This window comes from Trematomus bernacchii, unplaced genomic scaffold (assembly GCF_902827165.1).
Source record: "Trematomus bernacchii unplaced genomic scaffold, fTreBer1.1, whole genome shotgun sequence".
NCBI lineage: Eukaryota > Metazoa > Chordata > Actinopteri > Perciformes > Nototheniidae > Trematomus > Trematomus bernacchii.
In genome coordinates, this window is record NW_022987654.1 from 3,221,168 (window position 1) to 3,247,423 (window position 26,256).

A 26,256-nucleotide genomic window follows, 5' to 3' on the forward strand; every position below is an offset into this window, starting at 1 on the left:
AAACATCCTTTGTTGACCAGCATTTCTCCAATCTATTAGACCCCGTCTGTGACCTGATGTCTTTTTCAGTTTGGTCACTAATTTCAATTGACAGTAAAGCCTAAAAAATAAGCACTGAAAGGTTTCTGTGACTAGTTTGTCTTTGAACGGTTTCTCATCACCTGTTCAGATCTAGTTAAATAAAAGATCCTTGACGCAGCCATCTCTCTCTGCATGTGATGAATTTGTATATTTAAGGTTATATAGAATTAGTTAAATATGTTGTTCTGATGTCCCATCTCTGCTTGTGTTCAATTACTACCAAATGTTCTGTTTGTTCTTCTTTTACAGTTGGAATTGGGATCTTGTTATAGTGCAAAGGAGAGCAGTCAGCATTTCCAGAAACTGCTGCGGGGCTCATCTGTATGGTGGAGCGGTGGTGTGTCACCTTGAAGAAGCTCAAAAGAAAAACGGAGCCTGGAGGAGTGCACATCAATCTCTTAAGTGAAAGCTACAGACAGACTTTCCTGCTGTTGTCGAATCTAAATATTCAGCAAAACACAATGTGCATCCTGCCAAGGAACAGTCCCTTTCTACAGTTACAATACATATTGATTTTCCCGCCTCACATTAAGGTATTAAAAAACCTGACAGGAATACAGTAAGTTTAGTCCATCTGTGGACATGAGTAATCATAATCGAATGGATTCAAGCTTCTTCAAATAAGTATTAAATACGTTGTTGATGCTCCGTCTCATTTCATAACAATACACTATGGACATTATGGAACCAACTTGAGATCTAACATCTAAGTTGACCGACACTGCAGTCCAGGCCTTTACGATGGAATCTGAAGACAGCGTGACAGGACTGTCCACAGCTGCGTTGGTGGCCATCGTCTGCAACGCATTAGTTGCCATCCTCCTACTTCTTCTCTGTCTGATCCTCTACCGAGCCTGCGGGGTCCCCTCCAGCCCGGAGAGGCTGTCGGTGCTGGCTCCGATCGAGGGAGAAATCCAGCCGGGGAACGAGCACAAGTACCTGTTGACCTCCTGACTGCAGAGCGAAGAGTCAAATGTAGCAACAAGCGATCGTCTCGGTGCACACCTCCACTGGAGAGAGGACTGAGGGAGCAACGGGACCTGTTAGTGGTTCTTATTCAAATTAGCTTCTGGTCTGAGTGGCTGTGCATCACAAAAATGGCGAGGATGAATTATGGTGGAGTGAGGAGACACTTCTTTCAACCATCACTTATTCGATCATTTAGCATGGAGGAATGGCGATGCGTTCAACACACAGTTCGACAAAAATTGCATGGCCATAAATATGGATGCTTGATTCAAAAAGGCCAAAATAATGAAATGTTCCTTACACAAAGAGCGAATAGCATGTTGTTTTAGGTTTCTAAATATATCCTCTTATTCTCGAAAAAAAACAAGAACCCCAGTATATTGCTGAGAGCATGGACTTGAGCTTCTGTGTGTGTGTGTGTCATTGTCACTCATAAATACGTGCGGCATAGCGCCCTGCTGAGGGTGTTACATAAGGACTGGAGAGGCTTAGATGAGATTTGTTTCCTCTTCAACACGGCCCTCACACTGACATCTGCTTGTGGCTGTACGTCATGGCCCACTCACTCTGGACTGAATCACAGGACGGACACTTAAAGGGATCAATCATGTGGAATTCTACAGATGGCGAACAGAAGCTGTGCACGTTTTCCCACCACACGTATACTTAAGCATTTAATCACGATCACTGGAGATGCTACTTCAGACTCAACAAGGCATGTTGTAGAGTTAAAAAGATATTATGATGTGTATGTTAAACTTTACCTTCAAGGCTTTCAGCTAACTAGAGTTACACACTGATGCTGCAATTACCTTTGGAATTTGGAAAGCTGGGAATAAAGCAAACCCGAGATGACTGCGTTTCAGTAAAGTAAGTTGGAAAACAGAATTCAAGTTAGCTTAAATAGCAATACCAGATTATGACAATGAACTTACTCCAAATCTAAGACGATATCCAGTGTCGTATCACAATATTGATATATTATTGACATATTGCCAAAGCCTACTTTAAGAGGCGATCCAGGTGAAATGTCTCACTACCATGCAACACAACAAAAGCAAGCAAGTAGTACATATGTCTAATAAAGCTTCTGCTGTGTGTGTAGAGAAAGAAAATGTCCAACTTTGCCAGTCAGAGTGCCAACATTGCACTGTGACTGACAGCAAGGTACATTGCGTTATTACAAAAACATTCATCACTGAAATATTTCTACAGGTACACTCTGGGAATACTTCTGTTGTTGCCATGACATTGTGACCTCTGATTCTAACTACTGGACCAAATTTCCATTCAACCCAAATATGACAAAACAATCAACAAAACTTAAAATAAAACCAACAGTTATTTGCCCAAACCTGCATAATGCTTCTTATTACCACAGTAACAAGGTAACTGGTGCAGCTGAAATCTCATTTGAACCCCAATGCCAGAGTAATCTGTTACGCATTGTCTGTAAAAAATAAGGTGATGGAGCAGCCATCGAAGTAATGAATCACACTTAAGGGAGAGAGAGCTGCATGTGTTCGCAGGAAGATGTGAAGGGCAGAGGATTTCTCTGTAGCAGAGGGGGGAAGAAAGACAGCACTGTGGCAGCATTTGATTCCAGTTGAGCTTCAGAGCACTGGGTGGTGCTTTACTGAAGGACAAGATCATTAGGACCGAGAGGAATGGAGGAAAAGGCAAAATAAAGATAGAGACAGCCATGACTCAAAGCAAAGATGTAGATGGGATATTCAAAGGCTTCCAGCTGGACCGCTGCCCAGGACGGCGTGTGCCATCCAAGATAGTTTGTCTGGATATGTTCCATAAATGCTTAATCTATTACGCTCATTTATGTCTAACTCGCAGTAACTCACCCCCTTCACTTTTTAGCTTTATTAACTTGTACAATACATACTGAACGTGTTTAATACATCCTGCAGAAGAGGTCAATCAATGCATTGGAATTCTAACGTTGCCTGTTTGACATGTACTGCAGTATGAATACATGCATTATTAACTGAATATAATTAATGTATTGACAGCTTAAGAGAGATGACATGAAAACCTTTTTAATAAACTCATACAAATCGTTTTTTCTTGAAATGCTGTTTAATGTTGCACACACTGAGCAACTGAACCGTCTTTCTTATGAACGACACGACGACCGTGTTAAACTGTGCTTTGCTCCGGTTCCCTCAGCAGACTGAGGAGCTTCTCCATCTTGGCTACTTCCATTTCTGAATCCTTAGGCTGATCCTGACCCTTCTTGACCTACACACACACACACACACACGCACACACACACACACACACGCGCGCGCGTACACACACACACACACACACACACACACACACACACACACACACACACACACACACACACACACACACACACACACACACACACACACACACACACACACACACACACAGTGAAAGGCAGTTAAACAGAGGAGAACACAACACAATCAGGCAGATATTGAAATGGATGTAAGGTCAATGGCAGCAGAGTGGTTATATTACTCCATTATATAATCATTTCTGTCCACCACATTGTCAAATGTTCTTTTAAGACATGGCGCTACTGCCTAAAGGGCCCATCAAAGAGATGTTACATTGTGTGGTGTGTTGTGATTATTGGTGCATTACATACTCCTGTGTGTAGAAAAGCACATTTAACGGGCCGTTATCAAAGCTCATTTACTTTCGTTACAGGTTTGGACTTAGTTTTCTTGATCTTAATCAGGAACTGTTCAAAAGAGGCAACACGCATTACAGCTTGTACCACTGAATTACTACAACTTACTGGATATACTGTACAAATGTAATGGATTTGTAGTAATGCCATGAACAAGAAGGTTGTATTTACATGACTATAGCATTTGCAGAAGTAAGTTACCTATAATGAACATGATTAGATATTATTGTTTATGTAAACACAGAAAGGAAATTCTAAGGTAAAGAAAAGTAGAGTGAGGTGCAGAAGTCCAAATCATTCCAAAACTGCATGAAAATAGGCTATAGCACTCAACAGAAAAGTGGATTACCGTTTATGTAAACAGTGAATGTATTGGACTGCCCCGCTCTCACAAAGACATCCAACAAACAGGCTTTAGAATGAGAAAGGAAGCAGTCCACAGTTTATCATCCAACTGCTGAAGGGATGCATCAAGGTGATTCATGTGTGCTACATTCAAAGTCAGTGCAAGATTTAAACCAGGCTACTTGAAAATATTTGAATACATGTTAGTTAATACAAATCTCAAAATGTGTATTTGTGTTCTGATTTATTCTCTGAATTATTGGCTGGTCTGCCTACAGAGGCACAACAATGCCAGACTTGTTTTGTTAGAGTAAAGTAATGCACACAGATGGGAAGCTCCACCTGCGTTATGAGACCCAGAATGTAGCTCATTTTATAGCACTCATGAATACAAATGTTATGATAGATGTTATATAGACAATAATACTGTGTGTACAAAAGTGGTTCGTGCTAGTGTCGGGGGGGGGGGTCAGATATGACCTGCGTTTATTATTGAGCCTAAAAACGATTGATAGGTAGACTATATAAAGAATGACATCATCAAGATATGTAGATTTGTGTTTGATTGATTAGTATTCAATTAAAAACAAGCCCTGCCTTGTAGAGTAGTGCTTTAAGCTAAATAATACAAAAGCGTAAGCCGTAAATCTTAACAAGGAATTTGCAAAGTGTACAAGCCTGTGCCTGGCTTATAACATTTTAAATTAGGCGTGCTGCTGCCGCCGACATGAAATCAAGTGCTGTCACTTGTGCACTTGTAGCATCGATGAGAGGGGCTGTGGCCTTCAAATACACTTCAAATTGTGTTTAGGGGGAATTATAACGGAAGGGAATTAAATGTGTTGGACTTCAACACATTTTTCCTGTCAGAGTCAGGTATCTACCGGCAAATTGAAACACTGGAGTACTGGGAAATAACTGTTCAGTTCAATGGAGAGCCCTCAGAGCATTTCTGAATATATTTTGGCAATGTACATCTGTTTTCTGACACAAAGCTCAAAGAAATTCATTAAAACAACTTTTGCGGGGCACCACAGACACACGATGTCAAGCAGACTGGTCCGGTGAGTGTAAGCAAGTGAAGAAGCTGGACTGCCTCGTCAGAATGCCCTTCAAATAAGTGAGTACAACACAGTTGAATTGTTACAGTCTGGATTGCCAGGCCAAAGTTCTTGGTATATTAATGGGCCACCATGCCAATTGTGCAAGTTTTAGTGGGCTGCTGTGCCAATTGTATAAGACGTAATACTCATAATATTTGCTGTGGGTGTTTGTGCCTGATGCTTATTTGCCACACTGAGTTCCAAAATGCTGTGAGCGCTGTCAGTGGTGCTGAACTGTGCAATTATTTCCCAATTGTACGCTTGAGGGCTACAGTCTGAGGTCGCTAATGAGGTAGCACTGGATGTGTGTGCATGTGTTGCTGTGCTGTACTCATACAAACGGTGTTAATGTGAGTGGTGAGAATGAGAACCGTTTATGCGTGTTGCAGCCAGGCCCGGTAATGCCATGTATAACGCACACAGAATGTGTTGTGGGAATAAATGCATATTTCTCTAGTCATTAGAATTTCGTTTACTTTACATGCACCCATGTGACCAACACAAAGAGAAGCCGGAGAGGCTGCAGAGATGACTCTAAATGGGCCCTGATTAAAGTGTTGTGACTCAGTGTGCTATTTGGTTCCCCCTGTGTTTAGTAGGACTGCTGTGATTACTCCGCAGCTCATTAACCATGGTCATGAGTGGCAACAGAGCCTTCAGTGACTCATTGATTGTGAGTGGCTCGACCTCGATTTTAGTTTGACAGTATAGCTACAACTTGCTTTGAATACAAAATGTATTTGAGCTTTCTTTTCTCAAAGATGATCTTCTCCATTATCATCGTATTAATTGGCAGTTTCACAGTATGAGTGAAAGGGAATAGGGATGACTTGTGAGAAAGATCCATGGCCTGAGACTACCCACTGTGTAATCACTGGCAAACATGTTGATTTCCACTCTCATTTTGACAATTGATGTTCTGGCTCTCCTTCCACTGATCATTTCTAACAAGCTTATTCAATTACAAAGAACACTCAACTTCTCTTTGGCTTATTGCTAACTGGCCCAAAGGAGCGAGGGAGAGTAATGAGTTGAGGGGAGGGGGGGGGGCTTCATTCTGTTGTTATTTGGTGAAATTAGCTCGAGGTCAGGACAGTGTCAAGAATGAATCATGTGATCTGCTTTCATTGATGTGGAACAAGTGGGCGGTGGTGGCGAAGTCCATAGGGATTTGGCTTGGCAACTAGAAGGTCACCAGTTCAAGTCCAGGCAAGACCAAGGTGTCCCTGAGCAAGGCACCGTTCCCTACACTGCTCTCTGGCCGCCGTTCATAATGGCAGCCCACTGCTCCTAACACTAGGATGGGTCAAATGCAAAGAAACCATTTTGTTACATAGTACCTGTACTATGTAATGACAATAAAAGTGGCAGCCATCAACAATGCAAATGGGCAGATATAAATCAGTTCAGATCGTGTAATGATAAGGTGCTATATAAACCAAAATGTCACAACAAGAGTCGGGCTGGGCAATATATCGATATTATGTCGATATCTTTATATGTGACAAGATATTATTAAGTATTTCCCTGGGTTTCAAGGCTGCATTAAGGTACATTGATGTAATCTTATGAGTTCACCAGGCTGCTTTAGCGGTTCTATTATTTGTCTTTACCTGCTTAGTCATTAAGTCCAGATTAGTGATGATCTGTTGATCATTTATTCAATTCTCATTGTGTAAATACTTTGCAAGATCATTAAGAGTCGAAAGTACAATATCGTCATGATGTTGATGTATTTAGTCAAAAGTATTGTGATATATAATTGTCTTTGTATATCCTTTCCCTCGAGAGCAACACTCACAATGCAGAACACACTTATTCTGAAATTGGCATGATATTTGGTGTCAAATCTGTAACATAGACAAGCTCCATTTGTATGTGACAGTAGAGCCTGAATACAAAGAAGGAGCAGAAAGCGGAAGGGTAGGGCAGTTATATACACTATTAGTTTATTCTTTGTCACTTCTAGTCAGGCTCTGTATTTCAAAAGGGATCTTACCTTGGGTTTCTTGCGGAGGTTCGGGGAGAGTTTGAGGCTGATGACGTTGCCTCGGTCATCGCCCACTATGATGATAGGATGGATGGGATTAAACTCGATGTGAGTCAGCTTGGTCTTCTTTTTGGCCGCCACTAGCTGCTGGCAAATGGCCTCATATTTGTTGATGCTGAGGTCAAAGACATGGACCTGGAAAAGATGAGTAATCAAAAGAATGAATGTGTTGTTTATAAATACAGAACTGTGCTTTGGACAAGGTTCAACACTGGCTGAACAACATTTTCTTACTATACAGTTAAATGTAAAAAAAACAGTATGCATGATGTTCAGTAAACGACCAATAAAAATCGAAGTGTGTTTTTAAACGGAGCAGAAATAGAACTAGTCTCCCACTTCAAGTATCTTGCAGTCATATTGGACTCAAACTTGACTTTTAAGAAACATATCAAGAAAGTATCCATTAAATTCAACTTGCAAAATGTTAAACAAATTAGACCTTTCTTAACTGTCAATGCTGCAAAGTCATACCTCCACTGTATGATTCTATCCCACATTGAATACTGTTTGACAAACTGATCGTTTGCTTGTGCCACAAACCTGAAACCAGTAGAACAGCTGTACAAGAGAGCTATCAAGGTGTTTGACAGAAAGCCTTTTTCATACCACCACTGTACCATCCTTGAAAAACACAATTTCTTGAGTTTTGACCATTTTAAGTCTTTTAAAAGTATTTTTTTTTTTAAATAAATGTTTATATGCTGCTCATGCTCTTTCTGCATATCATGTATTTATTTTTGTTATGTATATAAATGTCATTTTCTTAAATGTTGTATGTCAGGGACTACGGATGGAAATTAGCTAAAAGCTCAAATCCGGCATATTTAGATTTGAAGCATTAATTGTTAAAAATGTTCATCAATGTGCATTGTCCCTCTTCAAATAAACGATTAAATGAAATGGAAATTAAACTATGAAATTACATTTTAGGATATTGGCTAACCAGCAGCACTGCATGGAGGTTTAGATCAAATCTGGTAAAAGCTGACACATCTTACTGACCGCTATATTTAAGCTGGAGAATGAACTTCTGAAGATGTTGCCAAGAAAGTGAAGGCTAAATCTGTTGACACAGACTGCCTTTTCATATTTTGTGTTTGTGTTATCTTTGATGTAAGAAGGAGACTGCTGGAGCCTCTGCAGGGATGCAGCCTGACCATCTGGTGCAAGGAAGGGTGTTCCCTGTACTTCAATGAGTGTTCAATTCTGTCCCTTCGTGCGCATATGTGTGTTTGTCTGTGCTGGCAGCCCAAACACTAAATCCTCCTCATCATCCTCACATCATTATCCAGAAAGATCCACATCACATGTATTCTTCTCTCACCTTTCATATGGACAATTTTCCGGCAACAGCACAGCACATCCCACTCCTTTCACCAGAACGATGAGTGTGCTCCGGCTGCGAGGGTTCACACTGAATATGTCCCAGCACCACACAAACCTTCGCTGTCATCACTCGCTACCAATCATCATTTTCTACCAGAGCATGACTTCCTGTAACCTCCACCACTTCAGCCATTATCTGCAGTGTTTTTGCTTTTTATATATTAGCACTAATGTAGCATTGGTACACCACAACTACATTTGAAATTCACACAATAAATTAGGATGCATTTTACTGCTGAAATGACTATAATATAAACACACTAAAGAAATGTAGTAATTGTCTTCTTTAAATTGGAGCCTTTAATGTTTAATAAATACTTTAAAAAATGTATTTACTGTGCAATTTTGTATTGTGTCAGTATACTGAGCAGCCCAGGCACTACAAATATAATGATATTGTTATTGTGATATTCAAAAACATAATTGTATATTTTCCGTGCATTGTGCAGACCTAATGATTTATCAAATTGATATTGCATTACATATTGTAATTTCATTTATTTTAACGTATTATATTTGATGAATTATTTAGGCAGATTTTATGACTTTAGGTTGATGTTTTTAAAGTTTCACATCCACAAAATCTAGTATGAACCGATGCAGGTATATTAACTGAATGATGAGCCAGTCCATGTTCAGGGGGTGCACAAAGAGAAAATATGGATTTCAGACTCATCACTGGAGGATAGGCCTGGGTCTTGCATTATTTCAACCTGACACTTGACAGTCAGCTCAGATGGAGAGGCAAGAACAGAGAGAACCAAGAGACATTTGATTTGTTTGCACTGCACAACTCAGTGTCATTCTTACACCTCAGCTTGCCAGGCACGTCATTATTCTTATGAACGCACACGCACACGCGCACACGCACACACACACGCACACGCACACACACACACACACACACGCACGTCATTGTGCTTCTGGCACTTTGTAATGTGGCAGAAGCAGGTCAGGTTTTCATCAACCGAAAATACACGTCAATGGGCGCACAGCTCATGAGTCACGCAGGCTCTAACAGACACGTGTCAGCAAACGACAAATGAACTGCAATCATTGGGAATAATTAGCTGATTACCATGAAGCACTGCTACCACACTGGTGAACGTGAGAATACTGAGAATATTCTTTAATTGTTCAATACAATGCAATTGTTTTTATAAGATGTGATCCCCACCACATGATGAGTATCGCTTCGCCTTGGACTGAATGTTAAACAGTTATTTAGTGAATACAGATCAGATCTCAAAATGTGACATTACAGTAAACACTAGTATAGCTAATGTCAACAGAAGTCTATTTTGCCCAAGCAAATCCTTGGCTGAAATGATAGTTCAGTGTTGAGTTTAGCACACTGATAAAAAATAGACCAGTCACGACGACCTTGATCGACTCCAATTAAATATCCTTGTCCTTCCTGCTGCTTAGAAAGAGTGGATATTGTGCTTGTAAAAATGTATGCCAACTGATGGGCTTTTAATGAGTTTTTTTAATAGCTGCTGAAAATTGCCTTTGATCCAGTTTCAGAGAATAACTCGCAACACAGGCCTGAGATTAAATATGCTTTCAAGCAAAGTCATTTAATTTGATTTTCTTCTGTAGAGGATGTTTACAATCAAACAAACCACTGGTTATATTCTGGATGCATTGCCAGTTATGTAAACTTGTTGAGTGTAAAGGGACATTTTATTTGTGGTTATGAATTTGTCTTCAACTCTGACATTTCCTCTATTGGTTGTGAAATCATTTCCATAAAAATGGGTACACTGCAGTATGAATTCTGCCTACGAGATTGAATTCAGGCATTTGGGAGTACGGAACACACACGCTATCACATAAGGTGTTTCTCAAATTTCCCAGCTCTCATTTCATTTTTGTCACTCTCACTCCACGTCTCTTGGCACACTGGACAGGATATGTGTCAGACACAACACTCTGGACTTTTATAGCCCGGTGCAGACTGGTGTGAAGACAAACAGAGGGGGACAGCTTGCAGCCATAGTAAGAAATGATGTGTAAATAAGCAACCCGGCATCCACTGCAATTACTCTTGGCTGGAATCAATAACCTCTTGGAGGGCAGGAAGCAGCTATTGTCACAAGAAACTAGACACAATTTCCTGAGGCTTAGCCTTCTGAATAAGGAAGGGTTTAGTCAGCTGGGGCTTTAACTATATTACAGGAATCATAATGAAGTGGGGGGCAGGTGGTGCAGCTGTGATTTCACGTGTTCCGTCAGGTGAGTGTCAAGCTCATGTTATCTTAGGTACACAGCAGATGTGCGTGGTGATAATCATAGTCTTCAGACAGAGCATCCTATAGGCCCTCTCATAGGTCTGAGACTGTTTGTACTGTCACCCTATATCACCTGGAGCCATGAAATATCTCAGATGTTGTTATATTTTTGATTCATTGTATTGATAAAGTTTATGAGTAATGTGTCTTTACTTCCTAACCTAGTCAAAGGAAAGAAACATTCAAGGTGCACTCTACCAAATCAGTTTTTTATAAATGAAAAACACTTGGATTCCAAATCAGTAATGTGAGATTCTTGTACTTTATAATAACAAATCCAAGCACAAATCATGCTGATTTGGGGTATTCCAAAAACCCAAACAGGCAAAAACGTCTAAATGTTTAAGTTGCAGTGGTGGGCTGCATGATGTGAGTTTAAACAGACACTTACCGTTGCGTCTGTTGTGACAGCGGCGAATACAGTGGAGGAGTATGGAGCCCAGGCAACATCACCAACTGCTGCTTTCAGATCAAAGGTGAACATGGGAGTGCTGAAAAACACAGAGATCGGCGGTCAGACAGGAAGTCTGTTACTTCTCATTATATTGCATTAAAAGCGAGGCAAAAAATGTGTATTTGAATAGGTATCAACTTTGGAAACACAGAAGGTCAGACTAGAGTGTGTACATTAACGCTAATGGCACTAGTTGTCTGTAGGTAATAGTGTTTGATATACGGGTGAATGCAGATAAAGCAGAGCTCAAGAGGCTCTATTCAGTCTACTGTGAGCAAGTCAACATGTAGCAATGTTGAAATATGTTATAAGGAGATCAAAATGGTGCTTTAACATTGTGTATGAATGAGATGAAATGTTGGGGGTCAAAGACATTCTTCTTCTTTCTCTTTGTCTCTTAACTTTCACTCATTCGTCTGGTCTCCAATGGTCGTGGCAATGCAGTGCAACCGGTGTCCCGAATGTGTATTTATCGTGTGTTTTCTTAGTGCCACACAGTCGTCAAAGAACGTTTTTGAAAGATTTACCATACAGTAATTTCCAGCGCATCGCACTTCAGCTTCAACCAGCGTCCTCTCAATGCCTCCTAAGCAAATGGATGTGCGAGGACTCAGTTATAGCAGCTTTCAGCTTCAATATTTCATTTATTGTTTCCTTGTAGCTCCATTACGCATTTATTTGAGGAGCATTGAAAACTGCTGTCCTTGAGGTTTATACAGAATACTTTTTTTACATAACACATTATACTCTCAAATATTCACACGGGTTGAAAGTATTTGGAAAACTGAACCTACAATTAGCAACACTTAACACTCTTTCCATTATTTGCCCACAGGCGGCTTCCATTATTGATTTTGCAAGTGCAAGATGAGCCTCAGATGACAGAGAAACTGTGCTCCATGCAAATATGTCTGTTTGATAAACAACATGCACTCTGGTAGGTGTAAAATATGTCTGAGATCAGGTGCAATGAGGTGATTCATCTCACTCAAGTGAGGGTTTTACAGCAGAATGACACTGCACATACTGGAAATCCAATTCATAAGTTATGTCCAAGTTTGACTCCAGGCCGAAGTGAAATTATCAAGCTGCCCTTTTGTGTCATTAAGAGACTCAATGCTTCTATTACTACTTCAGGTTTTTAAGGACTGGCTGATGCCATGTGACAGTTTTCCAGTATAAGTTGTTAGCCTCATCGGTAGCCGTTTCAGACTACAGTTTTGACGATATTTCTGAACTGCGTGGCAAAGTCTGTGGAAAGTTGTTGATCCAGTCAGACTCTTTCCTGGAAACAATATGTCCTCTATCTATGGGCAGTAATGGATCATTCTTGAAAACCCTGTCTCTCATAAGGGGAGGATGATTACTATCATTACTCAGTCAAGCTGCCTTTGCTGACAAGAAGTGGGAGGCACTGTGGGTTAGTTAAATGAGGAAAGATAATTAAGCTGGGTCCATGAGAATAAGAAGGTAATAAAGAATAACAAAGTGTAATATTGTAGAATGATTACAGGAATGTTAATGATCTCAGCCTGGATCGTGCATAGACATTTTGAACCCAGAACATAAGTAATGTAATGTCGGAAAACTACTCGAATGGAAATGCCGTTTCATGATGAAAACATAAATAATATTGTTAAGCTTCTACTGAAAGCTAGATCACACAAAGACAAAATGGAATTGAGTTTATGAGTTGTCTTACTTGATGGTATGGTCCCAGATTTTGACGGTCCAGTCTGAACTGCAGGAGATGAAAACCTTGGGGTGGAAGTGGTTCCACTTCACTGCATCCACTGTCATGCTGTGGGCATTATAGGTCTCCAGGAACTGGCTTGAGTAAGTCTTGGAGCACTAGGGAATACAGGAAAAGTCTGGATTTGGACCAAAGTTGATGTTATAAACACATTTTTCTTTCTTAATATTTTACTGTTTACATTACATTTGAATTTGGCTGATGCTTTTATCCAAAGCGACTTACAATAAGTGCCATAACCATAGAGATTCAAACTTGGAATTGGAACGTTGTGCTTATTTGTTGTAAATCAAAGCATTATACAGGTATTCAGCAACTGGTTGTATATTTAATAAGCTCTTCTACTTTCCTGCAAAACTAGAATGTGATAACTCACACGCCAAGTGTTTTTCTGGTAACACTGTTCCTGCTCAGCTTAATGAAATATTGACTGTATCCAAAATGTTTTGGTGTTTATATTATAATATATTTTCTAAAAATCGGAGAAAAATTGGGGTCGACATCACGCTGACTTAACAGGGGTCCCTGCAGTGCCACAGAAAACATTATACAACTATTTTAACAAGCAATGATAAGGACATGAGTTTAACATTTGTGAATTAAGGAAACACTTCAATCATCTTTTTTCTTAAGAATGTTTTATGTATCTGGACACATGACATTTTCCCACTGACAGCTAATGGAAAAAGTATTTTGGTTAAATTGTTTATTGTTGTTCAATGTTAAATAACCCTGTACATGTTCACAGTTTCTTTCCTGTTGACATATATATGAATGGGACAAGTAACCAGATGGACAGCTTGTGGGGACAGCTGGGGCCCTTTAAGCACTGACAGTTTGATTGTTGACCAGCAGGGAGGTGAAATATTCTTTATCTGTCCTCTCCTGGGGTTTCTGTGCGAGTAAACCTTGAGGTGACAGACAGAACATATTTCATAACACATATTGGGTGTTTGTCTGCAAGGAGGGTTAGGTAAGTTGAGTGATTTGACGGGAGTGCAGCAAAGAAGGCGTTTGTCACTATACACGATTTTAGCACGGATTAAACCAATGAATTGATTTCTTAAACAAGGTCGGGCTAATCATTTATGATTACTTTATTCAAGATTGTGTGATGGTTTGTCAACTGAAACGATTCATCCTATCTGTGATGCAATAACAAGATGTACGGTGGAGAGGTTCCAGTATATTTTAGTGACTTTTAAAGAGGATATTTGAGAATATTTTGGTGTTTATCAGGTTATTATCACAATGATTTTAGCCAGGACAATTATGACATGTATTTTCACATCATCCCATGTTGAGTAGCTAAGATACAACCATCATAGGAAGTAAACAAATCAGTCTCCTTCATCACTTGTGAGCTCTACTTAATCAATTTCTGCAAGGCACCAAGCCAACAACATGCAATCAAACTGCTGTTAAGTGTCTGATAAAAACAATGAGTAAGATAATCAGTTCTCATTGCATTTCAGAGTTTCTAAGCCAGACAATTTAAGGATAATTATTGTCTGAAATGAGAAAAAGGTGGTTTTACTGACAACACAAGACTATTGTCTACTAGATATTTGTAATGGTGCAACACATTGGTGCTTTTATATGAAGTACAATGTCATCCATTGCAATGATAGCTCTTTTATATTATGTGATATTGCAGGTCTTTCATTTCGAACAGCGACCCTAAATCTTCTTATTTCTCAACCAAACATTTTCCCTTATAATGATGTGTGATGGACTTAAAAGCCTCGGACCGTTTTAAAACCATCAGCCACCTTCAATAATGTGTGTATTAGTCAGTGGGCAGTTTTAACAATTTTGTGTTATTAAGTCAACAAAATGAGGGCACAGTAACCGCAAACCAATGAGGCTTTTACGAGAGTCTTTCTGTATACGGTAACAAAAACATGAGAAAAAAAAGCAGAGAGGAGGTGGGAGACCAGCCAAAAACGACCAGCTGTCTGATGTGGACAGAGGAGGACTCATTAAACACTTAATGCCAAGCCTCAGGGGCTCCCAACGCCACGCATACAGTAAGTTCACGTTCACATACACACTACTGCACACATACACCAACTGTTAATGGAAACTTTCTCTGGAGTGCTAGCCCAGCAAGATAAGTGCAACACAAACAAAATTAGCTCCGTTTTTCAGAGCAGATACTGGGAGACTGTGAAAGGGCCCAAGATGATCCTTATGTCATTTAGGGAGGGTAAAGAAAGAAAACACATCCAAGGGAAGAGGCTTCGTTGTACAAACTCAGCAGAATTCCTGTGATGAATTTTTTTAACTTGTCCTAAGCACCTAACTTTTAAAAAGTTTTTTGGATATGGAGTACCTTGTGGTCACTACAGTGTGACTATAAGATTTTACTGTTTTTTTTAAATCATGGATTCTAATGTCATTGTGCTAAATAAGATGGCAAAGTGTTATAAGATGTTGCCTTTAAGTTATTTTCTTGTGCATGACTTAGAAGATATGCCTCATACCAGTAGAGTTTTTAGATAGCTGCTATTTATAAATATTTAGATAGCAGAGAGCAGATCTTTGCTTGGGGAGAGAAGAATTTGAAAGATTATTAGGGTACATTAGAAGGTACATTATACATACTTAAAGTACATTAGGTCAGGGATAGTGAATGGTGTCTCCTGTCGGCAGTTTCCAATAACCTTGTTTACTAGTCAACTTCTCACCCTTGAAGACCCTCAGGATACGATATTGCTGGTGGGATTAGAGCTGGTAAGATGGAGGCAGTGGATGAAATAGTGGTCGTGGACATGAGGTGATGCCCTTGTGAGTCTATGGGAAACTTCTGATAGCCTGTATGACCGAGGTGAGATCAGCAGGCGAGTCCCCATGTACGCCAATACTTGCTGAGGTGGTCCACAAGAGCCTCAAAGACAGTAGGAGAGGCGTCACAATACCTTAAACTGGGCCTAACAATAAGTCAACTTACTTTTTACCATGAAGTACTTTTGGCATTTTTGACTGTGTATTACAAATTCCAGACTTGTTTGTCCTCTTTGTCTAGCTCCTTTGTCAGCAGTCATTCAAATGCACTGTGGGTAGCTCCACTGTTGTGATGCATATTAATACAATTGCATCAAGTGTTGCGGCTTATTGTTTATTTGGTTCTGCTTTAAAGCTTTTGAAGCTTTTGAAGCTTTTTTCTTTTTTAAATCGGATTGTCATCCAGGAGAAACTAAATCAGTATTACTGTATAATCAACAGTTTCAGGTGGATTTCATCTTTAATACCCTGTTCAAGTAGTGCACTTTACCATGCTACATGGATTAGGAGCACATAGAATTCACACAACTGTCATAGAACAGGATTATTTAAAGCAAGTTTCAAGTCTCTGCTGAAATGATCTGATATCCATAGCAACCTGTGTGTTTAAAAATCTATCTAGAAATCAATATAATAATGAAAATGATAAAAAGTAAACATGAGCCTTTTAAAGTATGTAATAAAGTAAATATTGCAGTACCCTATGTTGTTGTACAAACGATGTTGCCCTTTTACAGGCTAATGTTTTTGTTACACACATGCAGGGCCGTCCCTCCCTACAGGCCGATCATGCAGACTGCGTGGGGCCTCACCTCGCGGAGGGGGCCGCATCTTGCGGAGGGAGCCTCATCTTGCGGAGGGAGCCTCAACTGAGCCGAAAATTAGTGTGGCGCGGCACGGTTTCGCCGCTGCGAGGCTCCACTAGCTCCCCCCCTCCCCCCCATCGACGCTCGCGAAACAGAGGGCCTCATCATATAACTTTGCGTGGGGCGTCATGTTGGCCAGGGACGGCCCTGCACACATGTATATGTGTATGTTGTCATGCCTACAGGTTATGACGGGCATGTCATTTATAGTGTAATATAAGATGTTTCTATATTGTCAGTACTGTGGTCAATGTGAAGCGTCTTGTTATTATATCAGGAGTCATGTTGTGATTCTCTCTCCCCCCCTGGATATTTGACTGTCTAAATGAGTCACATCAACAACCGCCTAATCTTATTTTGGAAGTGGCTCATGTCATCCAGCAAAAAACAGCTAACTGGAATCGTAGATACATACCTTGTGTATTTTTCCCTCCTCGGTGCCAACAAGGAAGAGATAGTCGATCTGCTTATGGAAGTCAAACGAGGTACCACAGGCTGTGGACAAGAGCATTCAGCACTTCAATTAGACACACACTGTCACAGACACCAGCATGAACAAGACAGAGTCAAATCTGATCTAATATCAGGTATTATTTAACGTGTAGTACTTTTAGTAGTCAAATACATTGTATTATAAATGTGATGTTCTTAGATACATGCACAAGATGACATGCTGAGTAACGGAGACCTTACCGATGGCAGGCAGCTGATTCGGGCCCTCGGAGACAGCACCATTCAGTGACAGCCTGATAATATCTGTAAAGACCAGCTCATTCTGCAAGAATACAAACATACTGTGATGAAGTAATATGTATGGATTCATATATTGGATGCAAAATAATATTACAATTATGCACACACGCAAATACAAAAATAATAAATTGCAAATGTGAACAAACACACAGGAAGACATATAAAGAGTGCATCTCAAAAGTTTCATTATATTGGCATTTTGGTGAGACAACATAGAATAAGATAAATGGACCTTTAAAGGTCCCATGTCATGGCCATTTCTACTGATCATAATTCCATTGTTGAGGTCAATCAATAGATTTACATTGTTCAATGTTCCAAACTCACATTGGTTTTCTCATACAGCATCTCTGTATAGTATGTGTATTCACTCTCTGTCCTACACGGCTTGTTGGAGCTCCTGACCCCCCCTCCCTATGAGCCCACTGTGCTCTGATTGGTCAGCTCGCCCACTCTGTTCTGATTAGTCAACCACCGTTACAGCGGAACATCAGTGATTATGTGTTACAATGGCGTTAGCAACCAGAAAATGAAACCAGTAATGACAAACAGATGAGAATGCTACGTGGGGTCTGGGTGCCGTGTTGGCGGCACGTTGCGGGGCTCGCTGGTCCGCCCTGTGGGGCTCGAGGAGCGGACAGTGTGAGGTGGAATACTGGTGTCGTTTCCTGGTTGCTGCGTGGGGGTCTGCGTTCCATGCCAGCGGACACGAGCTCTGCGGTGTCTCGCCGGCACGGCAGTTGGTCTATATCCAACATCCAGGGAAACACAGCGGGAAATCCACCTCACACTGTCCGCTCCGGGACTCCTGAGCTGCTCGGGAGTCCACCCTGGCAGAGGGTGTGCCTATTGTTCTATAGCTGTGTGCCAATTGGTCCATTTGGACTTAGTGACGTCAATAGGCCCCGGAAGAAAAAAATAGAAAAAGAGAAATCTCCAACGAGGCGTTCTGGGGCAGCATAGACAGGTCTTTTCTGTGTTTTACTCGCTACAGGGGGTACTTTGAGGGTTTGTGACTTTGCAGACCGTTTACATGCAGAAAAAGCTACATGACACACAAGGGGACGGGTAATAACCGGAAAAGCATGACATGGGACCTTTAATACTATCATATAATGGAAAATGTTATAGTGAGAATATATATGAATAAATACAAGGTTGTGGCTAACCTTGACTAGAGTCCAGGACACAACTCGTCCATCAGATGACACTGAACAGAAATTGTGGTTATTGTCCATGTCATCGCTCTGCCAGCGCACCTGAATGAAAAAACGAATAAATACATCACTGAAAACAAAAACAATTGTTGGTTTTAGTGTAAGTGAAAGAGGTTCATGTGGATAAGAAAATGATATTTGAGTAAGAATTTACATTTTACATTCACATTTATGAGACATTCGATTTATTTGCCATCATATGAAATTCTCTGTTAGTGTTATGACTCCACATCGCAGCACGTTAGTGATATTTCATTCAAATTCCTCTACAAACTAACTGGTCAGGAATAGGTTTTAAAAAGTCCACGTAGATGCACAAATGGAGACCAAGTAATAGAGCAAGGGTGGAGTTCCTGGTAATAAATATATACAAACTGAATTCCTATCGCCTCTCCCTTGTCCCCTCCTCTCACCTCCCATACGGGGTCTGTGTGCTTGCCAGTCTTAGCTGTACTCTTATACATAGGCTCCGATCCATCCTTCTTCTTGTTGTTGTAGACAGCCACACAGCCGTCATAGAGGCCAACGGCCACCAGGTAGGAATGCTGCTCATGGATGTCGAGGCACAGGACGCCAGAAGGGGTGGGATAGATGTACGCTGGGTAGGAAGAGTTCTTCAAGGAGTAGTAGACTAGCATGCCACGCCCCTGCTTACTGAAGTCGTCTGATCGGCAGAGGAAAAGAGGAGAAGGGACCGGAGGAAAGACCAGGTCAAACACCAAATATGCATGATAAAATGGAGGCAATTCAATTCAGGTCAAATGAAAATAGTCTCAGAAATGTTAACATTACTGCTCACTCATCAATTCTTATTTTTATCATGCGTACTTACACGATCCCATTCCCACAGCAAAAAGGTCCTGATATTTCTTATTCCTGTTGAAGAAAGGATCATCCATCAGTCATCTAACACTAGATAGTGGGGCAGTTGCAGCTACTTATTCCACCCCAAAAAATTATAAACATCATTCTCATGAACATTAGCAGCAGAGGCGATGAGCAAACCTACCAGCAGAGGGCAGTGACAGACAGTCCCTTAGCTTTGTCATATTGAAACTTCCACAGAGGGAGAAGGGTGCCCTTCTGGCCCCTGAACTCATCAGAAGGGTCCTCAAAGTATTTGAAATCTGAAAGGGCATGAAAGGAGGGCAGGAAGAAAAGAAAAGGAGATAACAGAATCTGCAGCAAGCTGAATATCAAGTGGGATGCTGGTGTATTATTCTGTCGCTTGTAATGTTTATTAGAACATACCTTGAATTATGTCATCAAAAGTGTTCTGATTGACAATTCGTTCCATGATCTTGGCCGCCTTTCCCACTTTGGTGATGTCATCAGTCTATAACAGAAACACAGCAAATAAATACTTTACCTTAATAAATAATCATAGACTTATATGAAATGATGAATATGATGGTTCAGCTTTACCTTGAGCCCTGGTTAGTCATAGCTTTGAGGTTTAGACTCTATGATTTCTTAAACATTAACGATGTATTTTAAGGCAATTTATGTATGATTTGCATGGCAACAACATTAACCCTTGTGCTTCAGTTGAAAAGAGTTGTTTTGATGTCCTTTGAATATTATTTTACACTATATTTTATACTGAATTAAAACCTTTAAACAACTTCAACCCAGCATGGTCTCAATGCCAGATATTCAATAATGTTCAGACTGCTAACTCTTTACAAGCACATTTGATTATATTAAGTTACTTTTTTGAAGGAAAACAAACAAACAAAATGAAATAATTTCTATATGAAATGTAAGCAGGATTCTTTTTTGGCAAATTCCTGTACATGTCAAAGATTACAAACAACATTGATATCGATTCTTGATGATTTCTTTTGTTCACGAAACCCAGAACATAGCATGTTTTTGCATATGGCTCAATCTGGCAAATAGTAACGGTTTATTCAGATGTACCTAAGCTAAGATGCAAATATAAGACACAGGTTTAGCTTAGGCAGGATGTTTGGTAAGCACAATGTACCTGAGTCTCCATCAGCAGCGTCTTCTTTGTGCCTTTGTCATTATCTTTCTTTGATGCTACAGCCTTCTGCTTCTCTTTATTTGTTTCTTGTTTCTGCAGCTCCTCCACATACGCATCATAGATGCCCCACTGCAAGAGAATAGAGTTATTGCAGTCATCCCATGTGAGCAGATATACAGTATTCACAGATGCTCAAGAGTATGAGAACTGGGCTCAACAGCTGTATTACTAAAAAGTGAAGAGATCCAGTACCTGAGTAGCTGTGGCGGAGAAGGTGCCGCGTGGAGGAGGATCAGTCTGGCAGCTTCTTTCCTACAGGAACATTTAAATGACTCCACTGAAACTCTTGAGGCAGTCGGTTATGAATATTGTGTGGTGCACACATCAATATTAGTTTTTGGATACATTCCAATATTGTAAATGAGCTTTTTTTTTTAATGTAAGACATCTTAACTATTATACTTAATATGTGTTTTGAGATAAGGCATTAGATGCTCCTCTCTACTCCTTCCTACCCGCAGTGGGTTGTTGAGGGTCTGGGAGGCCCTCTCACTGAAGTTGAACTGGTTAGTAACTTTTGGCTCCTTCCTGTCGGTTTTAGAGGCGACACTGTCTGGTCTGTCCTCTTCTCCTGCTTCCTCCACTTCCCCTCCATCCTCTACGGGTGTATCCTGTGGAAATAAACAGGAGAAAGTGTTGAAGCTCAAGTTATACCCTTCACTTAATGGCCTTGCATCGAAATGTAGATAAAAAGACCATGTCATACATTGTTTAAAAATGAATATACTGTCCAACAAAAACCACTACTAAGATTTGATCTCAACACATTTTGTTACCGATGTTTCTGGTTCCTCCTCATCAGGTTCCACTCCAGTATCGACTGCCGCAGTTTCTGGACACATTGAAAATATGAAATCATAACTTCACTGTGTGGAAATTGAACACATCACTTGTTCTGTGTTAACCCTAAGCACGTGGACTCTAACCCCCTAACTCACTTTTCTGCCCATCCCCCATGCTACTGCACTGAAACTGTACTTTGAACACTTAAATAATATTATTAACACTTTAATCTGTATACCCCGGTTATCTAGGCCCTTTGTTTTGTTTAATGTATACCATGTTTATCTAGGCCCTTTTTGTTTTTTTGTTTTATGTATATAAGTCACACTGTAGGACTGCGGGAAACGATATTTCGATATTTCTGGATGTACAACATGTAGAATTATTGAAAATAAAGCTGACTTTGACTTTTTTGTCTTCATTTCTCCGGCACATGTTGAAAGTGACACCTTGTGGCACCTATAATGCACTACAACAGAGAGGAAAACAACTTAACGAGCTATACAATCACTCTGAAGCAATGTGGGCAGGTGTTGTGGAAGATAATCATTTACAAGCCTTGAATATCTAAAAAAAAAGTGTTACTGTGATCTGTAAACATAGAAGAGTATTGCAGCATGTTTCAGTAACTACCCTCAGGGAGACCCTCCTTGGCCCTCTGTCTACGAGCCTCATCAGAGTCTTCATGCAAAAGGTTGCCCTCCAAAACAAATTGAACAGCCATCTGATCCACAGCAATGGTAGGCTTGTAGGAACGTTCCTGGGAGAAACAATATGCAATCATGTTACGAATATTAAGCAGAGACACCTGTTTTATTTTGGTTGGAAAAGAAGAAAATAAACCACTTAAACATTAAAACACCTTTGAAACAAAACAACCCAGGGACATTGGTTTGGACAGCCATCTTTTAAATGTGAATAGCTCAGAGGGGAGCAATAATGTCTGCATTTCTCAGAAATGAATATGAGGTGGCTTCAGAATTGCAGTGTTGCATCTATAGTGAGTGATGTAAAGTAATAAGCCTGTATCAGAGTTCCCGTTAGCCGGTAATTACCGGACAATGACCGGTAAAATATGCGGAAGTCCGGCAAATCTAAATCTCTCCGGTCAACATGTCCGGTAAAAATATGTTGCCCTTAGCGCAATATAAAGTGTATTCAAATAAACAATAAATAGATTTTTGTTTTTGTTTGTTTAAATTAAATTAAATTATCTTTTGTGTTAATAGGCAAGCGCACTGTAGGCCACGGCGTAATGTGGAACGAACCCGTTACATTTGTTTCATTCAGTAAGATAAAGTGGGCGCACAATAACAACAGGACGACAGAGAGATGAGAAAAATCGGACATGGCAAAACAAGCTAAGCTTAAAAATTATTTCTTTAAACCAAGCAGGTCTAATGATGATAATACCGACAATGAGATGGCGATAACGCCTGCTGTCAATGAGACCGTAGATGCCTTGGCCCCGGACAGAAAAAAACAAAGATCCCGCGCGTTCAGACCCGTATGGAAAGATACATTCACCTGGCTGAGGTGCGACATTATAGATGGGGAAGAAATTCTGTTCTGCTCACACTGCGAGAAGTCGGGGAGAAAGAACGGGTTCACCAAAGGAGCAACAAATATGAGAACCTCTGCGCTTATTGAACAGTCAGAGCAATGAGCACATTTTGTCAGTGAACACAATACCACAACAAACCGCAATGAAAGGCCACTGCGAGAGGGCGAATGAAGCTTCCAACATGAAGCTATGTTCTCAGCTAAAAGTCGTGTTTCACATGGCTAAAAACGACATTGCAGGTAATCAGTATGCAGGGTTGACTGAGCTACTACGAGAAGTGAAGGCTCCTGATTTTGTCACAGGTGATGGAATTTACCGGCACGGTGATTCCGTTGATGACATGGAAAAGGCCATAGATGAAGTCCTGATTAAGCAGCTGGACGAAAAACTAAAGAAGAGTGACTTTATCGGAATAATCATTGACGAGACGGTTAATATCACTGTGGACAAAAAGCTGATAATATACGCCAAGTTGCAAATTAAAGGAAAAGTGGAGACGTGTTTTTTGGGAAACTATGACGTGCACTCCGGGACAGCACAGTGTATATTTGACAAGGTGGATGAGGTGCTCCGCGAGAGGGATGTGAAACTGTCAAGCGTCATTGGCCTGGGCTCAGAGGGGGCTAGTGTAATGATGGGCAAACGTGCTGGAGTTGGTGCTCTTCTGAAGAGAGAGAGTGCGTTTTGCATTCAGGTGCACTGTGTTGCCCACCGAGTTGCGCTGGCCGCGATAGATGCTGCAAAAGCTGTGGACCAAGTAGGAGTTTACAAGCGCACAGTATCCTCTGTGTACTCATTTTACAAGCACTCAGCCAGCAGGACCAATCGCCTCCGTCAAATGACAGCAGCGCTCGGGGATGAAGATGTGAAAAGCCTAAACAGCAGTGCGCTGTCCGCTGGTTATCCTTGCACAGGGCAGTGGAGGGTATCAAGCTAAACTGGCCTGCTCTGGTGATGGAGCTACATGAAGAGGCTGTTGGAGGAAATGCCCAAGCAAAAGGCATCCTTGGTCAAATCCAGCCATACTGCTTTATCGCCTGGACTCACGCACTGGCTGATGTGCTACCTGTTATGACCAAACTTAATTTGGTTTTCCAGAAAGAGGATGTCAATCTGGCCACAATCCGACCAATGGTTCACGCATCAGTTGCGGCATTCACACAGTTGAGGGATTCCCCCGGTCCCGAAGAAGAGAGGTTTCAGGCAGATTGCCAAAATGGCATGTACAGGGATGTGAATGTGACACACGCAGATGACCGGTCCCGGCAGGCTTTCAGTAATGTCCGCGTACGCTACATTACACATCTTATAGATGCTTTACACAACCGCTTTCCTGAAGAGTCCCTGAGTATTATCACTAGCTTTGACGTCCTTCTGAACCCATCCCGATACCCAAATGCACAAAGTGGTAAGTATAGGCCTTCCTAAAATTGTGTCACAAGTTATTTAAATGTGTTTATTTGCGTTACATAAAACAATTCATTATTTCTCCGTCCCTTCAGCGCTTCAAATATACGCTGAACCAGCCCTCAAAACCATTATTGGTCATTTTGGCCAAGGGATTGCCAGTGAGGATGACTCGGCGCAAGCCAGTGCCCCTCTCATTGATGCCACAAGCGCCCACAGAGATGCCATCCCCGTGATGACAGCGCTCCGCGGATACGGAGGCTTGCATTTCTTAACGGCTTGCGAAGTCCTCGTAAGAGATTTAGGCAACATCTATCCTGAGTGGGCCACACTGGCCAAGATAGCATGCGTGATCCCTGTCTCCAGTGTGCCGGCAGAGAGAGGATTCTCTCTACAGAACAGAATCAAAACAGCGCAGCGAAGTCGGCTTGGCGAGAACAAGGTCACACGGCTCATGCGCATTGCCAGTTGTGGAGAGACACTCGGGACCTTTGATTTTGAATCCGCAGCTACCCACTTCACAGGTCTGAAAAAGCGTAGAAAGTAGGCTAAAACATCATAAGCTAGGCATTTTGCTCTAGTTTTGTCAAAGAGTTTGTGTTACAATTTGTTTAAAGGCTATTTGATAACAAGTCGGCAGCTGCGAGCCTTTATTAAAATGCTCACGACGGGCCATACTCTTTTAGTTTGTGAACAAATAATAATTATTGTTTTATTTTATCCGACTATATGTAGGTCTACAGCTGAATAACATGGGTTTTTTGTTTATTATATTATGGCTTGCGTAATATAGGCTAGGCAAGGCTTTTTCTTGCTTGCTGCTTTGGTTGACTTAGCACCAGGTAAAACTACCTTCTGAACCGTTGACGCCTGTGTGAAAACAAATAAAAACCAGCAAACTTAACAAATGGTTAGTTGTGACATTAGAACAATTGAAAACACGTTAGGTAAACAAAAAGTTCCTGTAACTGTACTTTGTATACTTTATTTTAGTTGCTGTTACGTAGCATTATCACGTCGCTAGCGTTAATATAAGTTAGCTAGCGTTACTAACTAGCTAGCTAAAAAAGGTTTGCACTTACCTTTGTCATTATGCGGCAACGTTATTTGGCATTTAAAAAATGCTCGCTCCTCTACAGCTACCTGCTGCTGTATGCATGTTTCCAAGGCAACCTGCCGCCCCTGTCAGAGAGGGCTAATAAAGACAAGAAAACTCCATTCGTATTTTCCGTTGTTAGCAGTGGTGGAATGTAACGAAGTACATTTACTCAAGTACTGTACTTAATGTACTTAAGTAAAACATCGATGTACTTGTACTTTACTTGAGTATTTACACATTATGCTACTTTAAAAATTCACTCCACTACATTTTGGAGGCAAATGTTCTACTTTTTACTCCACTACATTTTTTTAAACAGATGTAATCACTTACTACTTTAAGGTTTAAGATTATTAATACAAAATATAAATTAACTAATACAATGATAGGTTATTATTATAGGTTAAGTTACTCAATAGCATACAAATAAATTAAAAAAAAACAATAAGTGCAACAAGTGATAATGTATAATGATAATACAAATATATGGTGCTTAAATGGGCCATTCTGCAAAATGGTACTTAAAGCATGGGCGTTGTTAGAAAAAGTGGTGGGGACAATTTCTCCGGATTTAACATCAGCATACTAGAAGACAAATGATGTTCCTCCCCT

General features: G+C 40.6%; 2 protein-coding genes across 2 annotated transcripts; one reads left to right on the forward strand and one right to left on the reverse strand.

Moving 5' to 3' along the window:
- Positions 1–1,044: 1,044 nt before the first annotated feature.
- Positions 1,045–23,119, reverse strand: LOC117486483 (dynein intermediate chain 1, axonemal-like). The gene is made up of 17 exons (XM_034134935.1): positions 23,102–23,119; positions 22,208–22,382; positions 21,568–21,623; positions 21,247–21,402; positions 20,984–21,043; positions 20,732–20,860; positions 19,993–20,077; positions 19,751–19,868; positions 19,574–19,617; positions 19,155–19,405; positions 18,694–18,783; positions 17,465–17,546; positions 17,187–17,266; positions 13,068–13,216; positions 11,303–11,402; positions 7,178–7,363; positions 1,045–3,303 (listed from the first exon to the last, which is right to left on the reverse strand). The coding sequence occupies exons 1-17, from the start codon at positions 23,117–23,119 to the stop codon at positions 3,202–3,204; spliced, it is 1,881 nt and encodes a 626-aa protein (XP_033990826.1). The 3' UTR covers positions 1,045–3,201.
- A 1,184-nt stretch (positions 23,120–24,303) lies between these two features.
- On the forward strand, positions 24,304–25,429 carry LOC117486557. The gene is made up of 2 exons (XM_034135064.1): positions 24,304–24,546; positions 24,641–25,429. Exons 1-2 carry the CDS (start codon positions 24,360–24,362, stop codon positions 25,090–25,092), a joined length of 639 nt encoding a protein of 212 aa, XP_033990955.1. The 5' UTR covers positions 24,304–24,359; the 3' UTR covers positions 25,093–25,429.
- Positions 25,430–26,256: the final 827 nt, after the last annotated feature.

Excerpts from the sequence above, each read along its gene's own strand:
- LOC117486557 (XM_034135064.1), top strand. The coding sequence starts at position 24,360 with ATGTACAGGGATGTGAATGTGACACACGCAGATGACCGGTCCCGGCAG. Across the intron at positions 24,547-24,640 it reads ATACCCAAATGCACAAAGTG|CGCTTCAAATATACGCTGAA; the intron begins GTAAGTATAGGC and ends CCGTCCCTTCAG.
- LOC117486483 (XM_034134935.1), bottom strand. Across the intron at positions 20,078-20,731 it reads CGCTGCTGATGGAGACTCAG|ACTGATGACATCACCAAAGT; the intron begins GTACATTGTGCT and ends TTTCTGTTATAG. Across the intron at positions 13,217-17,186 it reads AGGAGGGAAAAATACACAAG|TGCTCCAAGACTTACTCAAG; the intron begins GTATGTATCTAC and ends TGTATTCCCTAG.